At 44.3% G+C, this 20,301-nt stretch overlaps 2 protein-coding genes across 7 annotated transcripts in view; both read right to left on the bottom strand.

Moving 5' to 3' along the window:
• Positions 1 to 1,440, bottom strand: part of NDNF (neuron derived neurotrophic factor) — a 22,814-nt gene extending 21,374 nt beyond the window's left edge. Inside the window, exon 1 of the mRNA XM_042048519.1 lies at positions 1,134 to 1,440. Within this exon, the coding sequence (XP_041904453.1) occupies positions 1,134 to 1,153 (20 nt within the window). The 5' untranslated portion in view covers positions 1,154 to 1,440. The remainder of the gene's footprint in view (positions 1 to 1,133) is intronic.
• Positions 1,441 to 15,300: 13,860 nt separating this feature from the next.
• The window catches only part of TNIP3 (TNFAIP3 interacting protein 3), a 57,582-nt gene continuing 52,581 nt past the window's right edge, over positions 15,301 to 20,301 (bottom strand). For all 6 annotated transcript variants that reach the window (XM_042048526.1, XM_042048527.1, XM_042048524.1 and 3 more), the window contains one exon: positions 15,301 to 16,136. In XM_042048526.1, coding sequence (XP_041904460.1) covers positions 16,105 to 16,136 — 32 coding nt within the window. In that variant the 3' untranslated portion in view covers positions 15,301 to 16,104. The remainder of the gene's footprint in view (positions 16,137 to 20,301) is intronic.

Genomic DNA, 20,301 nt, shown 5'->3' with positions numbered 1-20,301 from the left:
CGGCACCGCGGGGAGCCCGGCCCGGCCCGCCGCCCCCGCCGCAGCCGCGCAGGGGCAGCGCCGCGCCGCCCGGCTTTGTGCCGCGCTCGGCTGCGCTGCCAGAGCCTACTCAACATCCATCTTGGAGGGTTGGATGCTGCCCCAAAGCCGGGACGGGGGAATGCGGGGGCCCGGGGGACGCGGCGCTCCCACTCCTCTTTTTCACGCAGCCGCTGCTCGAAGCGGTCGGGGCTGCGGGAATGCTGCGGAACATCCCAACAGCGATGGAGGCGGGAGAGACCGTCAAGGATGCGTGAGAAATGGGGTTTATTAAACCCCCCTGCATTTCAGGAAATGGGTTTCGAAGCTGCATATTCAGCCTCTCACCTTCTCTCTCATCACGTTTTGGTCAGAGGCAGCTTTCAGGTTTGGGGACCGAGAGACAATTACCTGAGAACTGCAATGAAAAGACGAAAACTATCTTTTGCCATTTAAACACAAACCCATCTCTTTTTTTTCCCCTTCTGGCACATCAGTCATAAAAACATCAAGTGCTACATAAGCATTAAACAAATTATTACTGATAGCAGCTGGTGGGTAATTCCCAGAAGGTAATCATTCCTGCCCTACTATTGCAACAGATTTGAGGAGCAAAAATTAAATAAACCTTCTTTTTTTTTTTTCCTCCTTGCAAGACAGCTGAGCAAATCTGACAGCAAAGCCTCAGTGGAGGGATGCAAATTGTCATATTCTGTAGGGTGACAAACAGCTCCACTCTGTGAAGACACAACCCCCAAACCAGCTCATGTCTTCAGGGACACGTAGCTGTCCAGACCTCTACTAATTGCCATTAGTTACTGCCACTTACCTCCCACTCTGTCAACTCACAGAGCAGCAGGGTCCAGCCAGCCACCAGCATTCTGCCCAAGGGTCTGCTCAGAAATATAAGTTCACCAAAATAAACCCAGGATTAAGAAAAAGAGCCCCATGGGAGCCCCTATCCAGTTATCCTTCTGTTTTCATGCCCCTGTTTTTACATATTTAACAACTCTGTTCATCGTTTTCAAATAGTTTTCAAGGGTAGGAGTTTAGGGAAGGGAGGAAAGACAAGTTTAGGGTTAATTTATGCATGTTCAAGGAGAACCAAAAAATACCTGCTATTTGCACACAGCATCCCGACTTCTCCCTTCCTAGAGGATCGTTTGCTTCCAACTGCAACACCTCAATTAAAAAATCTCAGCAAACTGCACGTGCTCCTCTTCTGATGCAGAAGACACAGAGATGCAATCATCCAAAAATGGGAGAAGCTGACTAAATAAGAAAGCCGAAATTAGTGAAGAAAACCTGGTACATTCTGACGAGCTTCCCCCGAAGCCTTCGGAGCGTGCGGGAACCAGCAGGGAGGGATGTGCTCAGGTGAAGGCAGCAGCTACCTCCGGGTACCATTCATGGCACAACAGTGTTTTGTAGAGCCTGCAAAAATGGCTGGCTCGGGTTTGAGGTCATTAGAGGTAAAATATTGCTACCCAGCCAAAGAGCTCTGGACACTGTGCGTCTCACACAGGCAAACCGATTATTTTTAACCCAAGGACAGTTTTAGTGCTATTGTTCTAAGGGTGCACCACTGTCTGTGATTGCAGGGGAAGCAATGTGACATCGCTGGGATATTATTTGCAGGGGTGTGTGAACACCAGCTCCTCTGCACAGATAACTCTTTTTTTGGATGCCTGCAGTTCCACCTCTATCGCCACTGTAAATCTGTGTCGTGATTTAAAGCCTAGCACAGAGCGACTCCCAGACAGAGGTACAGTTAAAGCACTTCCACAACAAGATTCATCTCTCCCAAAATTTATAAGGTACAAAAACATTAAATGCTGATACAGGAAGCGGATTTGGGATTTAGAAGCTGAAAACTACGGGAATGTCTGGAAGGTAGTGAGGCAGCCTCCTAAATGAAAACCAAACCATGAAAGCCAAACACGGTAAATTCTCCTGTGTAGCTGAGTCCTTTGAAATCCATTAAATAGTAGCTAGGATAGTCCCAGCTCCCAGAAAATTGGCATTGAAATACTCCCCCCCTAGAACCAGAGATGATTCACAGTCATTTACAGGAACAGGTCCCAGGCATGGTCACATACAACACCCAGGGCAAGAAATCCTCGACTGTAAAATGCTGTTCCTTATATCTCTGGGGCAAAACTGAGAAACTAAAGGGGCACAAGAGCAACAAAACTCTAAATGATTTCTCTCTGGGCACTCACCTTCTCCTCCCACCCTCTCAGAGGCTTCCAGGGAACTGAGTAACCGAATTACTCATTCACATGGAGCCTCAACCTCTGTCTACAGCTGTGGATCACTTCCTTGGGCGCTGAAACTGCTTTGATTCCAGTGAGTAAATAAATATCCCAAATTTGGCACATCACTAATTGGTTCCCAAGGAGGGCTATAAACCATCTGGGTAAAAACTGCACTCCTCCCAGCTTCCCCACATTGGGAGACCCTGTTAGAGCGGATGGAGAGGTGCTACCGGGAAACAAGATGCGTGATACGTAGGACGGAGAAAAAGGGCAGGAAATGCTTAATAAGTTATCCAGTGAAAAAAATCCTAAATAATAAATCTTTCCAAAACAAAAATGGAAATGGGCAATTGGATATTCTAGGAGGGGAGAAAGAAGGATAATTCATCATATAAATAATTCATTGCAGTTTTAGTAGCCGGAGCTGCTGTGCATTTGGATGACACTGTGAGTGCTTGCGTGTGTGCTTAATTTTGTGTATATGTAATTTTTTTGCCCAATTATATGGTTCTCATTGTGGTGCAGATCTGAAGATTTGTAATCAGTAGTCCATTGATAAGCATTTGTTACTAGGAAGAGGGTATTGCTATTTTTTAACATCAGAAAGTGAGGTGCTAAACCAGCCTTGCCAATCGACGCTGCCTGACAACCAGGCTATGATGGGTTTTAGTTATGCAGCATCACACAGAGCTCACTCTCCCAGAAGAGGGATGGGCAGGACAGCAGGGGCCTCCAGAGGCATCTTGGAAGCATCTGGCTTGGGAGCTGCCACTGCCTTCCCCAGAAGAGCCACACATGGGTGCCCAGGTGGAACCTGAGCAGCGACAATGCACAGGACGGGATAAAACCGAATGCTGTGAGCATAGAGATCATTCCCCTACTTCCAGTAGGAATACTCATGTTGCCTACAGGTTTCATCTGAAGAAGAGGGTTTTTGCTGAGCTTTAGGGAGCAGGTGGGTGCTGTTCGAAGCAGTGACCTGTGACAGAGGTGACAGCCTTGTGGGGCCGGGCAGAGCGTGGGCCTGAGCCAACACCTTCCCCCCACATGCTGCTGCTCCATGAGCACAGCCGGGCAGGCAGGCAGGGAGCACCATGCTGGGAGCACCAGCACTCATGGCTGGCTCCCTGCTAGCCCCAATCCTGGTTTCTTTTCCTAAGAAGAGGCATTTTCCTTCCCCTCTCCTGAGGGAAATCAAAAGCACGTGCAGCGGTGGGCGCGCTGCTCGCGACGGAACCCAGCATTTGTCCTGTGTCCCCTGGAAGTGCTGGCAGGAGCAGGATAAAACGAGGCACCTCAACAGCACAGCACTGTTAATGCAACTCCACAACACCTCCAGGCTTCACGCAGATGCAGTGCAAACTGATGCATAGCCACTGACCACAAGAAATTACACATTTGGGCTGCCCTCAACTTATTACTTGCCTATTTTATCCAATTATGTTTTATTTATTAAGCTACTCTTTAAACTCTTCTGGCGTTGACTGTTTTACACCTTCAGTGCATTTTTTTTATCCTACTGTTTTATGAACTGATTAACAAGACTTACTGCTCCAACAGCACAAAAATACAATACAAATCTAAAATATGGTCCAACTGAGTCCAGCATCCAGCACTGGCATCCTCCATATCACCATTGGAAAACACCTGCTGTGAGACACTACTGCAGCACTTCTTCTATTTTGCCAAATTCAATATAATAAAACCAGTTTGGAGATGAACAATTTCACTCTAAAATCCCAAATATGAATATGAAAAATAATGACAAGCAGAGCTTTCATGCTCCAAGCGTTATTTCTTAATCATTACTTCATTCTACTGAGAAAGAAAAACGATGCTGCTTTGCATAATTTAAATAATCTAATCTACTTTCCAGATAAAATTGTTAGCAAACCATTGATTTAATCTCAAGTGCCCAACAGACCCCGTAAACTCTGATGCAAAATATCTATTCTTTTAATTAAAACAAATGAATTTAATAAAGATGAATGGTATGGTAATTAGACATAATATGAAGTATAGGCTACTTTGATCTAGAACACGCATCCTTTAATTCTTGGTAGAAAGTGTTCCCACAGACACAGCCCAGACCCGAGTTCTTGTTATATTCCTGTCTTCAAAGAGTAATTGTTTCAGATATGTCACTGCAAAGTGTTGATTTAAGTCACTATGTTCCCACCACAATTTACACACACACACAGTGGAGCAACAAGAATCAGCTGTTCAAAAATGGCACTTGAAACTAAATGCTAAATTTTTTAATGGTTTTTTTTGCATTTAATGCTTCACGTGCCCTTACCTTCAGCTCTGCACACGTGGGCAAATAGGACATTCTGCTCCTCATTAATCCTCAGTGCAAAAGCAGTAATTGCAATTTTTAGGGCCAATTTGAGGACTCTGTAAGTGGTTGCCTGTGAAACACAAAACACTGCAAAACCTAGAAGACTGGAATGGGTTTGAAGAACTGATTTTGGGTTTATGTGATGGCACCTGATCGAGAAGGATTTACCTTTACACAGGACAGACAAGGGGAGCCTGTAATCTCCTAATTCCTTCCAGGCCACTGAGAAATCCACAGCATCAACCTCCTCTACTTCTCCTTCCTCCCTCAAAGTGAGGACCAGCTTTTGATATCCTCAGCTCCCATTTCAAGACGGAGACTTCTTCCCTTCTGGTTAACCAATGGCACCCAGGATTCCCAGGAAACTGGAATATGCAATTTACTGAATAGACAGAAAACATGGAGAAAAAAAGAGCAGAAGATAAATTATCAGTATTGACCAGTGATACCATTACTGGGAGAACCCGAAAGCAGAGCTAAGATTTGATTCTTTGTCATTACTGATAGGGAGCAATGAGGGAACAAACCTTTCTCCTTTGGGGAGCCCCAGGTTCCAACTATGTCCGTTTTCAAGGTCTGCACTACAGGCTGTAACAACACAAAGAGAGGTTAAATTAAGCATGGTGCCACATCTGGCTACTGCAGAACCACAACCAGCACTCAAAGCACACATCCAGCTCTGTTAAAGCACATATGCTCCTTTTTTCCTACCCAACTACATCCAGCAGCACTCAGCAATTAGCAGGGATGTTTTGTGTGCTGGCATTCACATACACACAGCGGAGGAGAGCTCCAGGCAATGACAGAGTGGGATGGCCAGCTACAGAATGGTTCATCTAAAGGCATTACCGAAGGCAAGCTCATCCTATATGATTTAGAATAAAAGCTCATCTGACTGGTTTTTGTCTCACAAAGCGAGAAATCCCATGGCATGAGGCAGGAGGTCCTGCTTCATGCTGGCTGAAATTAAAGGCTGTTCAGTATGAACACATTTTTTGGTTGGTTGGTGGAGCTTAAAATAAATCTGATAGCAAGTGAGTCAAACTCAGCTTTACCTTACTCCCAGGATGTCCCCAGTGCCACCAGGATGAGCGGCAGGGAACAGAGGTGTACTGCAAGAACTTGTCTGTCTCATCAGGAGGTGAAATGAGTGGTATCCATTTGCTTTGTTTTCCATGCAGAACGTGACTTGTTGCCACCTCGGGCTGCGCGAAGCGGGGGCCGAAGCTCACCAGTGCCTGTACCACCCATGTTGAAGATAAGCACCACGTCCTCACAGCCAGAGTGTTTACACTGCTCTCTGATGTATTGCTGGAGCAGTCTGATTACACAAATAACAAATGTACTTCTAAAAACGTGTTTTTAGAAGCTTTTGAAGCACAAGTCTGAGAGGTGACGCGCATACCAAAATTAGCGTGGCAATGACGTGTAGCTGGACCTCTGAATTCATGGACTGCACCTTTCAGAAAACTTTGCAGACTAAGACATGCTTACTTCTGCTTTCTTTGCCACACTCCAAAGTTTTATTAGCTGTCTTTTAGGTAACTAAGTTTAAGGCTGAATACTTTTCCTTTTCACTCCCCAAATGTTTGGGTTTTTTTCCTTTAAAACCATTAAGGAAGTTTTCCACTGCTTTGATTTTACACTGATTTAGTAGCTAAGGGGCATAGTTATAATTATATATGAGAAGCACACTAAGGGACAGATATATTTGAGGGAATGAGTGCTAAAGCCGTTCTGCAAAATAAGACAGTGACAAGAAAATTAAAACATCAGTGAAAGCTCCAAGCACGTCTAGCTGCAAAAACACATTTCCTTTTCCCGCATCTTTAGCGCTGAACGTTTCCTGTTACAAGCAAGTGCTCGGGAAGCTAGGCTTGCTCAGCTCACCCCTGTTACTGAAACAATCCAGGTCTATGTCCTGCTCTCCCAGCTCGTGCAGCAGCCTGCTGGAGCTTGATCCGTCAAACACGAGCTCCATCTGGTGGGCTTTCCCAAAAAGTCGAAGCATCCATCCAGCCCTCTCAGGGCCAAATACACGGGCCCCAACACAGGAATTCCAGCCATAACTTGCTTCAGGGGATTGATTTTGGTCCTCAGGGTCAAACCCAGAGGTACAAACAGTTCCAAGGAGAACTCACAGGACCAACCATCCAGCATCAGCCCTTTGCCACAGAGCTGGTCTGGCTTTGGAAATTGAAGCCCCTTCAGTCTCCTCAAGAAAGCACCCAACACCCTCTGAGACACCTCTGGGGGTCCTGTTTGGCCAAAGCTCCCTGTACTGAAGGGCAAAACCTCCTATTGGCCAGAACCATGTCTGCAGATGTTTTGGATACCCAGTGGCATCTCAGATGGCCCTGGGTGACTGTTTTTAGATGCAAAGTGAGCCTGGTGTGGCACATGGCAAGCCAGGGACCGGAACCCCAATCCCTCAGTACCCGCTCCAGCTACTGCACAGAGCTTCATCGATGGGAGACAGCACAGCTCAGGAAGGACAAAGTTCCCAGGTTTGCACTCCAGGATGTTATCACAGTTTTAAATCCTCTCTTATAAAACATGGCATCCTGTGAAAGACATTTTGCTGTGCCTAAGTAGGACATCTCTTTCAAAGATCTGTAATTGCTTCCCGTCTCAAGTGAAGAGATGATAAAGCCCAGTGCAGCAGATTACAAGTTAATTGTAATAAACTGCATTGGCCAGGAAAGCAAAATTTAAGAACACTTGAGATCGAAATGATAGAGAACACAATTATGCAAAGCTTCAAGCCCAACATCTTATGTAACTGCAGGAATTTGTCTCTGCCTCAAGAACACGGCGTGTGGGAACGCACGTAACCCGTCTGCCTTCGGAAGTGCTCGCTCCTGGTCGGAGCCTCCCCAAACTAGGCAGGGGAGCAGGATTCATATGGATACAGCCTCAGACATGCATGTGGAGGCAACAAGCCCCACTACTGTGTCTGTTTTCTCATAGCATTCATATGTTGTGAGGAGCAAAAGGCACAACAGAGGCACTTCTGTTGATTTGCCATTCCCTGGTAGCCGAGCACATCCGAGCTATTCAAAGGAAGTTGTTTGCCACTCTGGAGAAGCGCAAGGGCTGCTTTTTAGAAGGTGGGCAATTAGAAGAAAAAAATGCCAGAAGAAGCTGAGTGTCTGTGTGTGGTCCCCAGGAAAGTCCATGGGACAGCTTGCCTCAAGACATCAAGAAATCTGTACAGAAGAGCTGACTACCAAAGGGCCACGGAGGAATTGATGGGATACATTTATTTAATCTTTCCTGTCATTTTTACAACTCCAGCTGGAGGAACACAGGGAATCAACTGAATCAGAGAGCGTGGAAAGAGCACCCCTGAGCTAAGTGGCTGGAAATGCTTTTGGGGTGTTAACTATTCCAAGTGGAATTGTTTGCTTAAAGATAATTATTTTTCTCAGCACCAGCTTTAAGGTTTTTCATACAGGCCGATGAAATATTTTCCAGCCCCAGTTTCTTCTCCCACTCCTCCACACAGAACTGGCATTTATTGTCTGTAAACACCCCAACCTGCTACATCTACCCCAAGGACAAGTCTGAGAAAATAAGGCCATCCACTACGCGGCAATATCCCCCGTGTTGCTGAGAAAATGGGTGTTTCAGTGTTCCTTTCTAAGATTTGCCAGTGTTGGCTCAGCAAGGAGAAAAGGAAAGGAAATAGTATTTTAAAATCAAGCAAAAACCAAACAGGAAACACCCAGCTTAAAAGCCACTTCTTTTCCCCATCACCATCATAATCTTTGAAAGCAGGGTAAGATGCAGTACATTTGTTTTCAAATGGCATTTCACTCCTGTTGAAGAAAAAAGATGGAGCACTGAAGAGAGATGGCTTTAGCACCAGGTGCTTCCTTAATATGTCCCACTTTTCCAGAGAAAAAGGGTGGTTCCTCTGGGAGCCCATCAGGATGATGATGATGAGCATGTCCACAAAAATCCCATTGCCAAATCAAGGGAACACCAGCATCAAAGCACTTCATCCTAGCATCAGTGACAACATTTCAATGTATTGACTGGATCAGCTGCCAGCCCATCAGCTCATTTATCATGCACTAATTCATAATATTCTCCTGCTTTATTGATAGCTTTGCAGATTTCCTCTGGAGTGGCCTGGATCAGGATTACAAATGTTCCACAATTTAAGTGCTCGTTCCCTCTAGAGCCAATAAAGCTCCTTCCCAGCGCAAAGTCACGCGTGCAGTTCTTTGAAGAACTTTGTGACCTCCAAAGCAGAGATGAGTCTGTACAGCAGTGCCTATATTTTGACACCCTTATTCAGAAAAACTTCCCACTGATGAAAACAGACAGGTTGGATTCTGTCTCCTGAACACGCCCTGATTTTTACTCATACACACACAAATGTGCACGTGGTATTACTGATGTCAGTGTGTAACATACACATCTCACATTTATGTGTTATGGCCTGCCTCCCTCCCTCAGAAAAACCTCACCAGCCTGCACCCTGCAGGAGCAGGGATGGAGATCAAACAGGCAGCGTGGCCTTGGCTCACTGAAGCTGGGGCTCCTGGGGACAGGTCTCACCTGGCTGAGCTCCAGTTTGCATTTTCTGATGTCCAATAAGCCCAGAGAACACGCTGAGATTTCCCTGAGCTAAAAGGTTCCCCTACCTTCCACCTGACCACCTCTAGGAAGCCAACACCCTTGGAACCTGCTGGCTTTGTATCAAATTTGACATTTCATAGATGATACAAAGTCACTGGGAAGGCCTGGCAGACACGTGGCCTGCACAGAGCCAGCACAGCTCCATAAACGCTGCTCCCTAGGAAACCAGGCAAAAAGCATGGACCTGCTCTGCCTGGCTCCCTTCCCCAGAGCTCCTAAAAATACTCTGTTCCTTGTAATGAAGAGTTTGTGCCTTGCAGAAGGAAACCAGCTCTGTGAGGTGAGGAAATAGCCCAGGAAGCCTTTGGGGAAGTCAGTTTTTGTACTGTGCTTTCTCACTACAAAAGAGAAGTGTTTAAATTGCCAGGAATGGTTTTTCAGGCTGGTCTAAAATCATGTCATTTTGGACAAATCCTTACTCTCAGCTGTGAGCACAGCTCTGCTGGGGAGGCACTGACCTTGTCCCTCCTGCTGAAACCCCACATGCAGTCAAGTGGAGGAGGCCAAGGAGAGGAAAGGTGTCCATTGCCCATTCCCATTCCAGAGATGCTCCCAGAGATGCACCACGGGCCTTTCCACAGCCTGCAGGCAGGGGAGGAGATGGTGGTTTAGATCCAGAGGCCCCTCATCACCAAAGGAAAAGCAGAAGCAGAGCAACACTGCTCTTTTGTGAGCAGGACAGACTGCTTTGGAGCCCAATTAAACTATTCCAGTAAACTGGGAGTAGTCTTATGAAAGAGTAAATAAAACCCAATGGAAACACAACTTCTCCCTCAGCAGTGGATAAACATAAAGCCTGCACTGAGAAAGCAAGCAGGGAGGCAGGGAATAGGCTCTGCCAGCCCTGAGTGAAACCCATCTAACAGCTACACAGACAAAGCCTGGCAAGACTTTAAAAATTAGACCCTGGTGAAGTTTGAACTCCAGGTTGAAGAGAAATCTTCATTTTCTCTCACTACAACACTGTCCCCTGAGGACACTGACTCTTGTTATGTGGCCAGGTTAAAAGTTTCAGCAATCTTGCTAGACTTCTCTCCTACAGGGGAAGAGCACATGTATGGATATATTTAGCTCTTCCACTCAAACCTTCCTAAGCGAACACTTGTTTTCTAGGTGTATAATGGAAACAGAAATATGCAAGTACACACAGGAGCACAGACTGTGCACAAACATCATCACCTGCACGTACAGGCCCTAGACCACCTGGAAGAGCCTGAGTTTTCCACACACGTTTTTCCTACAGAGCGAGGAAAATCCATGCAGTTTAGCAAAGCCAGACTCAGTCTGGGCTCTGCAGAGCCCTGTCTCTGGGGACTTCAGAGGCAGAATGTCTGCAGAATTTCAGGGACTAATATGTTAAAGCTTAAAGTAGCCTGAAGAATTGAATGGGGATTTAGATGCTTGCAACTGAAATGTAATATTTTTGAGAACAGTTGACCGAGATGAATGGCATCTGCTCAGTAGTCTTGAAACATCCTGCCAGTGTCACACCCTCCCAGCACACACAAATTGAGGTGCAATGCCTGCATCATTTTCTTCTCAGAACAAGAAAGGCTGACAGTCTTCATAAGATGAAGCTGTTCCAAACCAAAATGAAACACTGTTCATACACGGTAGTGGTGTTTACATACAGAAACTAAACAAATTTGGGCAGAATAGGCTGAATGAATATGAACAAACAAGGAACTCATAAGGGATATTCCTTCCTTATTAATATCCTCCCCCTCCCTGGTACTACTCAGGTTTTTTGTTTGCATTTCCCACATCTCTTATCTGTGCTTTCAGATACAGAAAGCCACACTGCATGCCATAGCTTGAATGTTTGCATTCATCAAAGTGAAAATGCCTATTAATAACAATTCAATTATTTGGAAAAAGTTTCCTGGCAGTACAGCACCACCTTTCTAAGTTCTCTTCCAATGGGAATTTTACTTTCTCAAAAAAAACCCCATAACAACCAATAGATGGTTTGTTGTGACTCCAAAGTGAAGGGCTGCAAAGAAATGAGCATGAAAAGCAGAGCCTGTCACAAGCATCTGTGGAACAGCAAGAAGTTATGGCCAGCTTGTGACAGTAGCACTAAGACTCCACATGGGAACACTATTAAATTAACAGCACATTTGGATTAATTGCCTTTTTTTTATTTTTCTGTGGATTTTTTTTTTTCAGTTGCCCAACAGGTATCTCGTAATGCAGTGGGGTTTGATTTGGTGGGGAGGTTTTCTGGTTTTGCAGCTCTTTCTTAGCTGTGTTTCCAAGTCCTGTGTTATTAATTTATCACCCAGTAACAGAAAAGAAGCTCCAGTGCTCGGACCCAACCACACCCAAATCCTCAGGGAAGTCAGATGTCTCTTCAGAAGTCATGGGCAGTGAGATAACAACATCACACACACGCTTTGAATTTTAATTAGCACTATCAAGGATTAGGAACAATCCCTGTGAGCAACCAATTTTGCTGGCATTACTAAGCCAGAGTCAAGCCTGCTTTTAGTTAACTGTAATGCAATATTCATGCCTCAAACCTGATTTTAGCGAGTTCCCTTCCCTTCTGGAGCAAATTCATCACTGGAGGCTCCAAGTCCCCTCTTTGCCATCCACACCCTCACTTAACTCTTGACCACAGGGGAATTTTAACAGGGAATAAACTAATCCCTCTCTTGCTACTGCCAACATAAGAGAGTATTGATATTCCAGTTCATAAGAGCTCAGCTTTTCTCCTGTAAAGCTCTTCTTTCTAAATGAAAGTTGAAAATAAGGGGAGTGTGACTGCCCCTCCAAAGCTGCTTTGGTGTCTGAACAGGTCACTTACACAGAAAGAAACTTCTTTGAAATATCCTGGTGCTGATGACGTGTTTTTCTGGTATCATGGCTAATCCCTTCCATTCCATAACTAGGATTGTTTCTTCTGACATTATTTCTACAGATTCCATGCTGGGGCATGGCTATAAAGGACAGGCTGCAAATTTGGCACTGAGGAGAAAGAGGGAAAAAGAATAGGAACTGCAAAAAGACCAGCTCTTATTTTAACCTTTAGAAAAGTGCAGTTCTTCCTGACTTTTAGCACAGGGAAATAACCTGACTAGTGCTTTGTGCCTAGCCTTAAGTAAGAGTTTTAAGTGACTGCTATATTTAATCAAAGAAGGAGCTGGTTTGGTGAGTAACTTGCAAAGAATCTATCCATGTGCCAGCCCTGCAGGGTAATGCCGTTGTCTTAAATGGATTAACGTGGGATTAACATGACCAACAGCTGACACACAGGATGCCTGAACACAGGAAGGCACAACATGAAAACTTCCTCCAAGAAAATTAAAACATCTCCCTCTCTTCTCCCAGCTAAACCAAGCAACTAAATGAAAGGAACCACCCAGATGGCAAAAAGGCCAACAAAGGAGCTTTACCATTCACCAGAGCTGTCACTTCTCTCTCAATCAGCTCATGTGCTACAAACATTAGCAGCACACATCCTGCTTTCTCTCCACGAGACTTCCCTTCTCCAAATCTTTTCCCTCGGCCCTGGGAAGAGCCTCAGACCGCCCCTTGGTCTGATATCTTCCATTAGACCAGAGTTGAAATCTACAGTCCCACTTTTATGAGATCCTAACTCCTACACTGCTCAATAGACAATGAGGTCCCCTCCCTGGCTGCCCTGGCTGCCCAGCCCTGCTTTCATCACCACCAGCCCATGGCCAGCGTGGACCTTTGGCTCTCACAAGAGCAGCCCTTGGACAGGAAGCACCTGGGTGCTGCCCTTTTATAGGGCAGGTGGAAGCAGGGCTGTTGCTGCTCTAAGTGAAAACACAGCATTAACCAGCATCCTGGCTCCTGGGGGGAAAGTGTTTTATTAATCAAAAAAGTGTTTTCCACCCCATGGTGTCCTGCAGACCTTTAAACTTGCATCTGCACAAATCGGAGAAATTCTTCTGTCATTCTCACAACAGTTAAAATACAGAAACCATTTTTGGAGTTCAGGGTTAATTTCTTTTTTAAAATAAAGAGAGAAGTTTAACCTGATTAGAATTATCCTCTCAGCTCAGCACAGGGTGCTATGGGCAAGGTAGAATTTCCAGGATACACTCCCTGCCCATTATAGTGGGAAGCTGAGATTGTTTGACCAAAAGGTTTGGTCATACAGCACCTGCTTTTTCTCATTCTATTCTAGACTACAGAAAGAGAGAGAGGGGATGAAGACCAGAAATGTTGGGCACCCCATAAGCCTGATTACCCAGAAACTGCTGCTGTGACTGAGCAATGACTGGTAGGAGGCTGGGAGGATGATGTGAAGATAATGAAGTGCAAGTCTTTGGGTGTGGAGACCCAGAGCCAAAGGGTACAGAGCATTCTTTCACCCACAGCATTCACCATGCCTTTCTAGTTCTACTGTTTATGCAATTCATTTCATCTGAGAAGAAAACATTTTCACTGATGGTGTGTTCTTGCTATAATTAATGAGACTATGTATAAAAACAAAACATTTTGCTCCACATTAAAAAAAAAACAGAAAGGGATAAAAATTCCCCAAAGACCCCAAGCTTTTAAGGGAGAACTGGGAGTGTTGATATCCAGTTTTGGCACAGCTCTAGGAAGGAAAAAATCCTTGTTAAGAACACTATGGCTGATTTGAACTAAAATAACTCACCCTCTCAGAGTTGTCTGGGTCACTGCAGAAAGCGTTTCCTTTGGGGGTGTTTGAGCCTGACAATGCTAATTCAGACAGATGACAGCACCTGCATTGGGGAACATACATCATTCCAAGAAAATCAAGCGGAAAAGCAACTTACAGGCATTTTATGTGCATTTCAAAAGATACAAACTCTCTATCATACAACACCAGGAATACCCCACACTTGGCGCCATCAGGATTTGTGTGAGCCAAAGTTTACAGTCTTGTGCCCACGCCTGACAAACATTAAAAGCCTGTGACTAAAAAAGATAGCCCTGCAAACACCATTTTCTCCCTGTGAATAGCTCGCGTTCAATCGTCCTTTTGGGCCAGCTAATGCTGTCAGATAATGAGTTAAGCACCACAAATGACCGGCGCAAACCTTCGCGGATGGTTGGGGAAAACAGTGGAAGTGAATGGAGCGGGGTGGCTGCCCCCACCCCGAGCACACAGAGCTCGTCTGTTCGGGGGATTCCCGGCAGCTTTGAGCGCGGGGTGCTCTGCCCGCAGCGCTGGTCACCTGCTGGGAGCTCCCATTGAATGAGGTTACATTCTAATTGGATTTTCCGAAGGCAGTGCATTAGCATTTTCCATGATCTCACCCTTATTAGCCAAATCACCGATCAGGAGGAGCGCGGGTATATTGTGTGCTGGTTACATTATCTGCTGCTGCAGTGTCTATAAGTCGGCTCCAAATTAATGCAGAGATAAAAACTCCCCTCTCTAGCAGAGACTCGGGAGTCTATTGTGGAGCTAAGGTTGCAGTCAAACTCTAATTTTCAATAGTTCCCCAAAAAGCAACTTCCCTCCGGAGGCTGCCTCGCTCAGGGCTTTGCTCCTGCTCTTCCCGAGTCCATACTGTAAGTTAGGAATGTCAGTTCTTTCACCCCTGTTGGCAGAAGCAGCATCACTCTACAATGTAAAAGCAGAAATATCCTTTCCCATGGACTGTTCCCCATTGAGTCCAAAATCAAATGCTGGACATGTTTAATCCTGTAAGGTTATTATTTCAATGCACAGGCCTCTGTATATGGAAGGGAATGGAAATATCTGTTCTAAAAGCAGAAACGACACATGCCGGCAGTCCTGTAGCCAATGACTCTTCTTTGCACAGCTCAAAAAACTGTTTGTGAGAGAACTTAAATCCACATTAAATACTCCTGAGGTACCAGGAAAGCAGGCAGGACATCTCATGTCCTGTGAAAATCTGTTTCTTCTTTCAGGTGGGGTCCCAACAGGTTTGGGTACCTGTTTCTCAACAGCAGCCTTCTTAAAAGCCTGAAGGGAAGAGACAACCTTGCAAGTAGATTATCAAGAAATGCTTGCTGGACACTCATCCACCAAAATTTTCTGAAAAAATTTAATTGTGTAAATACAATTTCACTTAAAAAGCCAGGTTTTATTTCTTGGGTTAGAGGTTACATGACAACGTTCACATTCATCACAAGAATAATTTGGAAATATAAAGCCATATTCACTGAGAAGTTAAACCCATTAAATATTTCTACTAAAATTCTTTCAATACAAATGAGTACACACAGAAAAAAACCCCTTGTGATTTTGTTTTACATATAATTCTAGAGCCGAAACAAAAGGAGATCTGACCTGGACTCCAAAAGGGGAAGTGGGCACCTTTTACCTGGCCTTGTATTGGTGGCACCCTGATTACAATTACACAAATGTGTTTAAACAGTGAAGCAGATTTCCCTTTTACCAACCAAGAAAGAGAGGACAGAATTCAAGGTGATATATCGAATCATTCCCTGGAATCAAATAAAAACCCCCATAATTCCCAAACAACAACAACAACAACAAAGTCACACCACTGTTGGGCTTGTAAGCTCTTGAATTCAAACCAGATGTGACAGTCTGAATCCCCAGCAAGAGCTGCATCTTTTCTCATCAGGCTTTTAAAGAGATTCTCATAAGGCAGCACAAACAGCATCTTCGGAACAAAGGGCAGTAACGCTTCCCAGCAGAGTTTAACTGGATCCTGAGGATCACCAGCCTGTATGATCTGCTTTTCTATTGTCCTCGCAGGGATTTCACCAGACAAAAATCACATGCACTGCAGAGATAAGGAGCTAGGGGCAAAAAAACCCCAGAAGAAAACAGAATAGTGAAGCTGCAAGACTCCCTTGCAGCCTTTGCTTTACACTTCTCCAGGCCGGAGGCTGTCAGCAATGGGCTCCCTTCTCCGGGGAGGAATCTGCAAAGGCAAATCAATGGGAATTATTTTGACATTGAGAAATACAACTCACTTATGAGTAATTTTCCTCTGTGTTGTAACACTTTCACACACACACACTCCCCAGAGCCAGCACTGTACTTCATTACAAGACTGTAACCAAACCACTGAGCGGCAGTAGGAGTGAAGTAACAAAAGGGAGTGGGGATATCACAGAGTGCTCTAGGAGTCTCTGTCTCAATTTTCCTCTAGTCCTGATGGTTGGTACAGAGCAAACAGTAGGGTCTAATGACTTAAAGCCTCCCTGCAAACCCTTTCCAGACTTCTAAAAAGATCAGCTGACATTCAGCAGTGCTCAGAGGTGTACTCTGGCATTAGGTGCACCCAAGAGAGCAGCTAAATATGACAGAAGGAATAATTAGGCAGTAGTACCCATGGCTAAACAGGTGTCTGTGGTCCAAAAATGCATTTGATAGTAAGTCACTCAAGCTAGGAAAACAAAATAAAATTGAAGAAAGGAAATACGCTATTGCTGGTGCGACACATGCTTCCCAAAGCTTCAAAAGGTTTTGGAAATGCTGGAACACATCTCTAGAAGCACAAGCACAAGTGCACTCAGCATTTCACTTGCAAGAGAAACATTAGGAATGATAAATCCTGATCTGTTGGCTCACAGAAATAAAATGATCAAATCCTGCAGCTGTTTAAATCACATATCCTGCTCCTCTTCCCAGGAGACTTTTCTGCCTGGTACTCTGAAGAACTACAACACATTCTGTGATCTTCGGCTCAAGCTGACTTCTAAAAGCACTTTAACTTCCCATGTTCTGGAGTTAGAAATCAGAAGTGTGCTAATGGCCTTTTTGCAGCAGCAGAAATCAAGTCGTATCAGTAAAAATGCTTAAAATAATCACATTTTCCTTCCCAATGGGGATGGCAAGCTGCTAATTAAATCTGTCTTGGCTACTTGGAAGCACTGATAATTTCTCATGTAATGTATGCACTGAGGACAGGCTAATACCAAAAATGTTAAGGGTCTGGATTTTTTTCCAGGAAGATTAAGATGTCAAATAATTGACATTTTTTTTTCTCTGTCTGGTTTTTATTGAAGACCTCCACAAATCCATTTTTTTCAGTTTTTCATTTTTTCTCCCCTCTCCCTACAGATGTCATTATTTTCAGTGGCAAATCCCACACTTCTCCCTCCTCTTCTTCCAATTAGCTGTAATTATAACAACATTAGCAGCAAATTAGGTACCTTGGGGGCAAAAATCTGGGAAGCAGCAGAGTGTGGAAAGGAAGAGGAGATGAGATTATAATGGAAGTAAGTGGGCACATCCATGTGCTCATCTGGGCACCCTTAGGGCTTTGCAGGTTGAGCTCTGCTTTCCCTGAGTGTGCCAAGATGAGGAGGTGACCAGCTGCTCTCACAAGCCTCCAGAGCTACCCTGGGAGAGGGAAGCAAAAGGCTCCATTTGGGCTTCTCCCTGTGCCTGGCATCACTGCATCCAACATAAAATCATCCAGCTCAGGCTGGAGAAACCCATTAGTTGTATCTGATGTTCTGAAGGGGCAACTGGGGTCCTTAAATGCATGTCCTGGGAATCTTTCTGCCAAGGAAACAAATGCAGTAGGATTCATTCCAGAAGTGAAAAAGGCAAGACATGCCAGCAGTTGCAGCACGCAAAAGGGTTCTTGCTCCGAGTAGGCTTTTGAGCAATAAACCTGTTTTCCAGAGAATCTGGCATTACAAGTCTGGGTCCAGGGAAAATCTCCAAGATCAAGCTCTTTTTCACAACTGTCTTTTCAATTTTGCACAGTTGGATGAGGAAGGAAGTCAACGCTGCTTGCCAAATAAAGTGACATTAAGTACATTTGCTGGAAATCTTTCTGCCTTGCTCCTTAAAAATTAAAAAAACCCAAATCAACCGCAAAAACCAAACAGAACCATGCAACCAAGAACAGAAAGGTCAGAAACTGATATCAAGAGTGAGACAGAGCACAGAGAGATTTAGGAGCTGAAGTCCCTCCTAAGGCAGGGTTCAACAAGGTTAGGCTGGAAGAATTTAAGCACAATTTAGGACTAGGCTTCCTGCACAGCAAAGCATCTGGGGAGGGACCAGTCCAGAGCTGGGAAAGAAAAGTTAGTCTCTTGGAAATACATTGCCCGTGCAGTAAGAAAATATCTCATCATCTTTCTTAATCTCTGTCTTGTATCACCTACATTTCCACTTTGCTTTTCCTTCTTTATTGGGGCTTTCAAGGAAAACACCTTTGCTTTTTTGGAAGACAAGCTGAACTCTGGTATGAGTGACCTGAGGTTTTAAGCAGTTTTTTGAGGGTTGAGTTATTTTTTTTCCTCTCATTTTGCCCACCCTATTCCTCTCATCTTTCCTGTATTCTGGTGAATTTATTCCCAGCTTATTAGAAAGGTTTCAAATCAAAGAGTGTCAGATCCAAACCATCACACAATCACGAGAGTTCAGTGCTGGACACAACATTGCATAAGTGATCCTCTGCCAACTACCAAAACACATTTCTGGGGAAAATAACAGCCTGGAGAACAAACTTTAGAAAATAGCGTTCATCAAATTTCTGTAGCAAAGTGTTGGTTTTTTTTTAATTTAAAAAATACTTCAGAGATAATCCTGCATCTATAGATGCAGGCAAAAAGTGTTTAAAGCTTGAACAAAATAGAAAGATGAGCTGGGTTTCACAGAGGCAGCAGACCTTGGAAACAGCCTCCTCTGAAATGGGAACAGCTAAGGAAAGTGGTGCCAGTCAGAAAAAAAGTATAGGTATGGTTACAGGAGCAGCAGAAAACATGAGATTACAGCTGGTTACAGAAGGGCCTGCAGAACCCAAGTCAAATGCCAAAGTACTTTGGTGCAAACACCTTCCTCCCTCACAAGAGAGGCAGGAAAGCACAATGTGGGTGCATCTGTACAAAACTGCAGAAAAAAATTAGTAATTCCCCCTTGGAGACATATACCTTTGAAGTCCCAAAGACATTATAGCAAACTAGTCAGAGTTGATGTAGAGACTCTCATACATTTCAGAGATCTGTAAAAGAGGCTTTTTTGAATGGAATATTTTAAAAAAATATCAGCTTCCCAATTCATTTCACTTTTGTTCAGCTCTAAAGTTACAGCCTGTGACCTGTGTTTCATAATTATTACTTAAGAAAAAATGCCCAGCATCAAAAGAAAATTTGTTAAGGGAAACGTAAGGGTTTCCCCTAGAAACATCAATCTACTGAAACAGCATTCCTAAAGGAAACTTTCATGCCCAAAAGTTGCTGCACTGCTGATTTGTTTTCTATAATGAAGACCTAGCTCAGCAGAGATGAGATTTATTGGTCCATTTATCATCTACTGAGAAAATGAAGGATGAGAACTGAGAATCAGGAATGCTGCTGCACACACTGGCTCATTTAGACCCACCACTGTAATTAGCACTTGTACAAAATGGAACAAAGAAATGGGAACACCAAGAACTTGCTCATCACATATTCTTGGAGCTTCTATCTTGGAAACCGTTCTTAAAATACTCACAGGCAGCTTTAATATAGACAACCATATATAATACATATTGCCAGGCAAGTAACTTTTAACTGAGAGTGGAAGCTTGACCTCTGTGTGATCAATGGATAAATGATCAAAATCATCTTTGTTTTAGCAGCCAGGATAAAAAGAGTAAGAGCCCAGGAGGTGTTAAAGCAGACATCCTACACAGCACTGCGATGGGACTGTTAATAAATCCTCTTTATAGGGACTGAAGCAAAAAGGGTAGGGAAAAGTCTCCAAGTGTCCTAATCCCTGTCCCATTGAGAAGGGGGTGTTTGGATATTCTGGGCAATGAACAGTAATAGAAACACAAAGCACAGATTTTCAGGAAGTATTTTTCAGGGAGCCACAAGTCAAGTCACTTAGACAAGCAGGGCAGAAGAAGAATTTTCTTTCTTCAGATCCCCCAAGTGCACTGCCCTGGACCACAGCTACAGTTGGTGGCTGGACTGGTTTCATCCCCTGTTATAAACATCCTCCCTGTATCCTCTGGTGCAGTAAATCTCTTGGAGTTTAAGTGGGAGGAATGGCAAAATTAATCTGTTCTGTTGTGCAGTCACAGCACTACTTTCCCTGTGACCACATCAGAACCCTCCAAAGAGCTGCCATGTAATTATGGG

This window comes from Corvus kubaryi, unplaced genomic scaffold, assembly GCF_017639235.1.
Source record: "Corvus kubaryi isolate FWS band 111438036 unplaced genomic scaffold, C.kubaryi_AGA036_p1.0 67, whole genome shotgun sequence".
In the NCBI taxonomy this organism is placed as follows: domain Eukaryota; kingdom Metazoa; phylum Chordata; class Aves; order Passeriformes; family Corvidae; genus Corvus; species Corvus kubaryi.
Note: the sequence above shows the minus strand (reverse complement) of the source record. Positions and strands in the feature narration are given on the sequence as shown.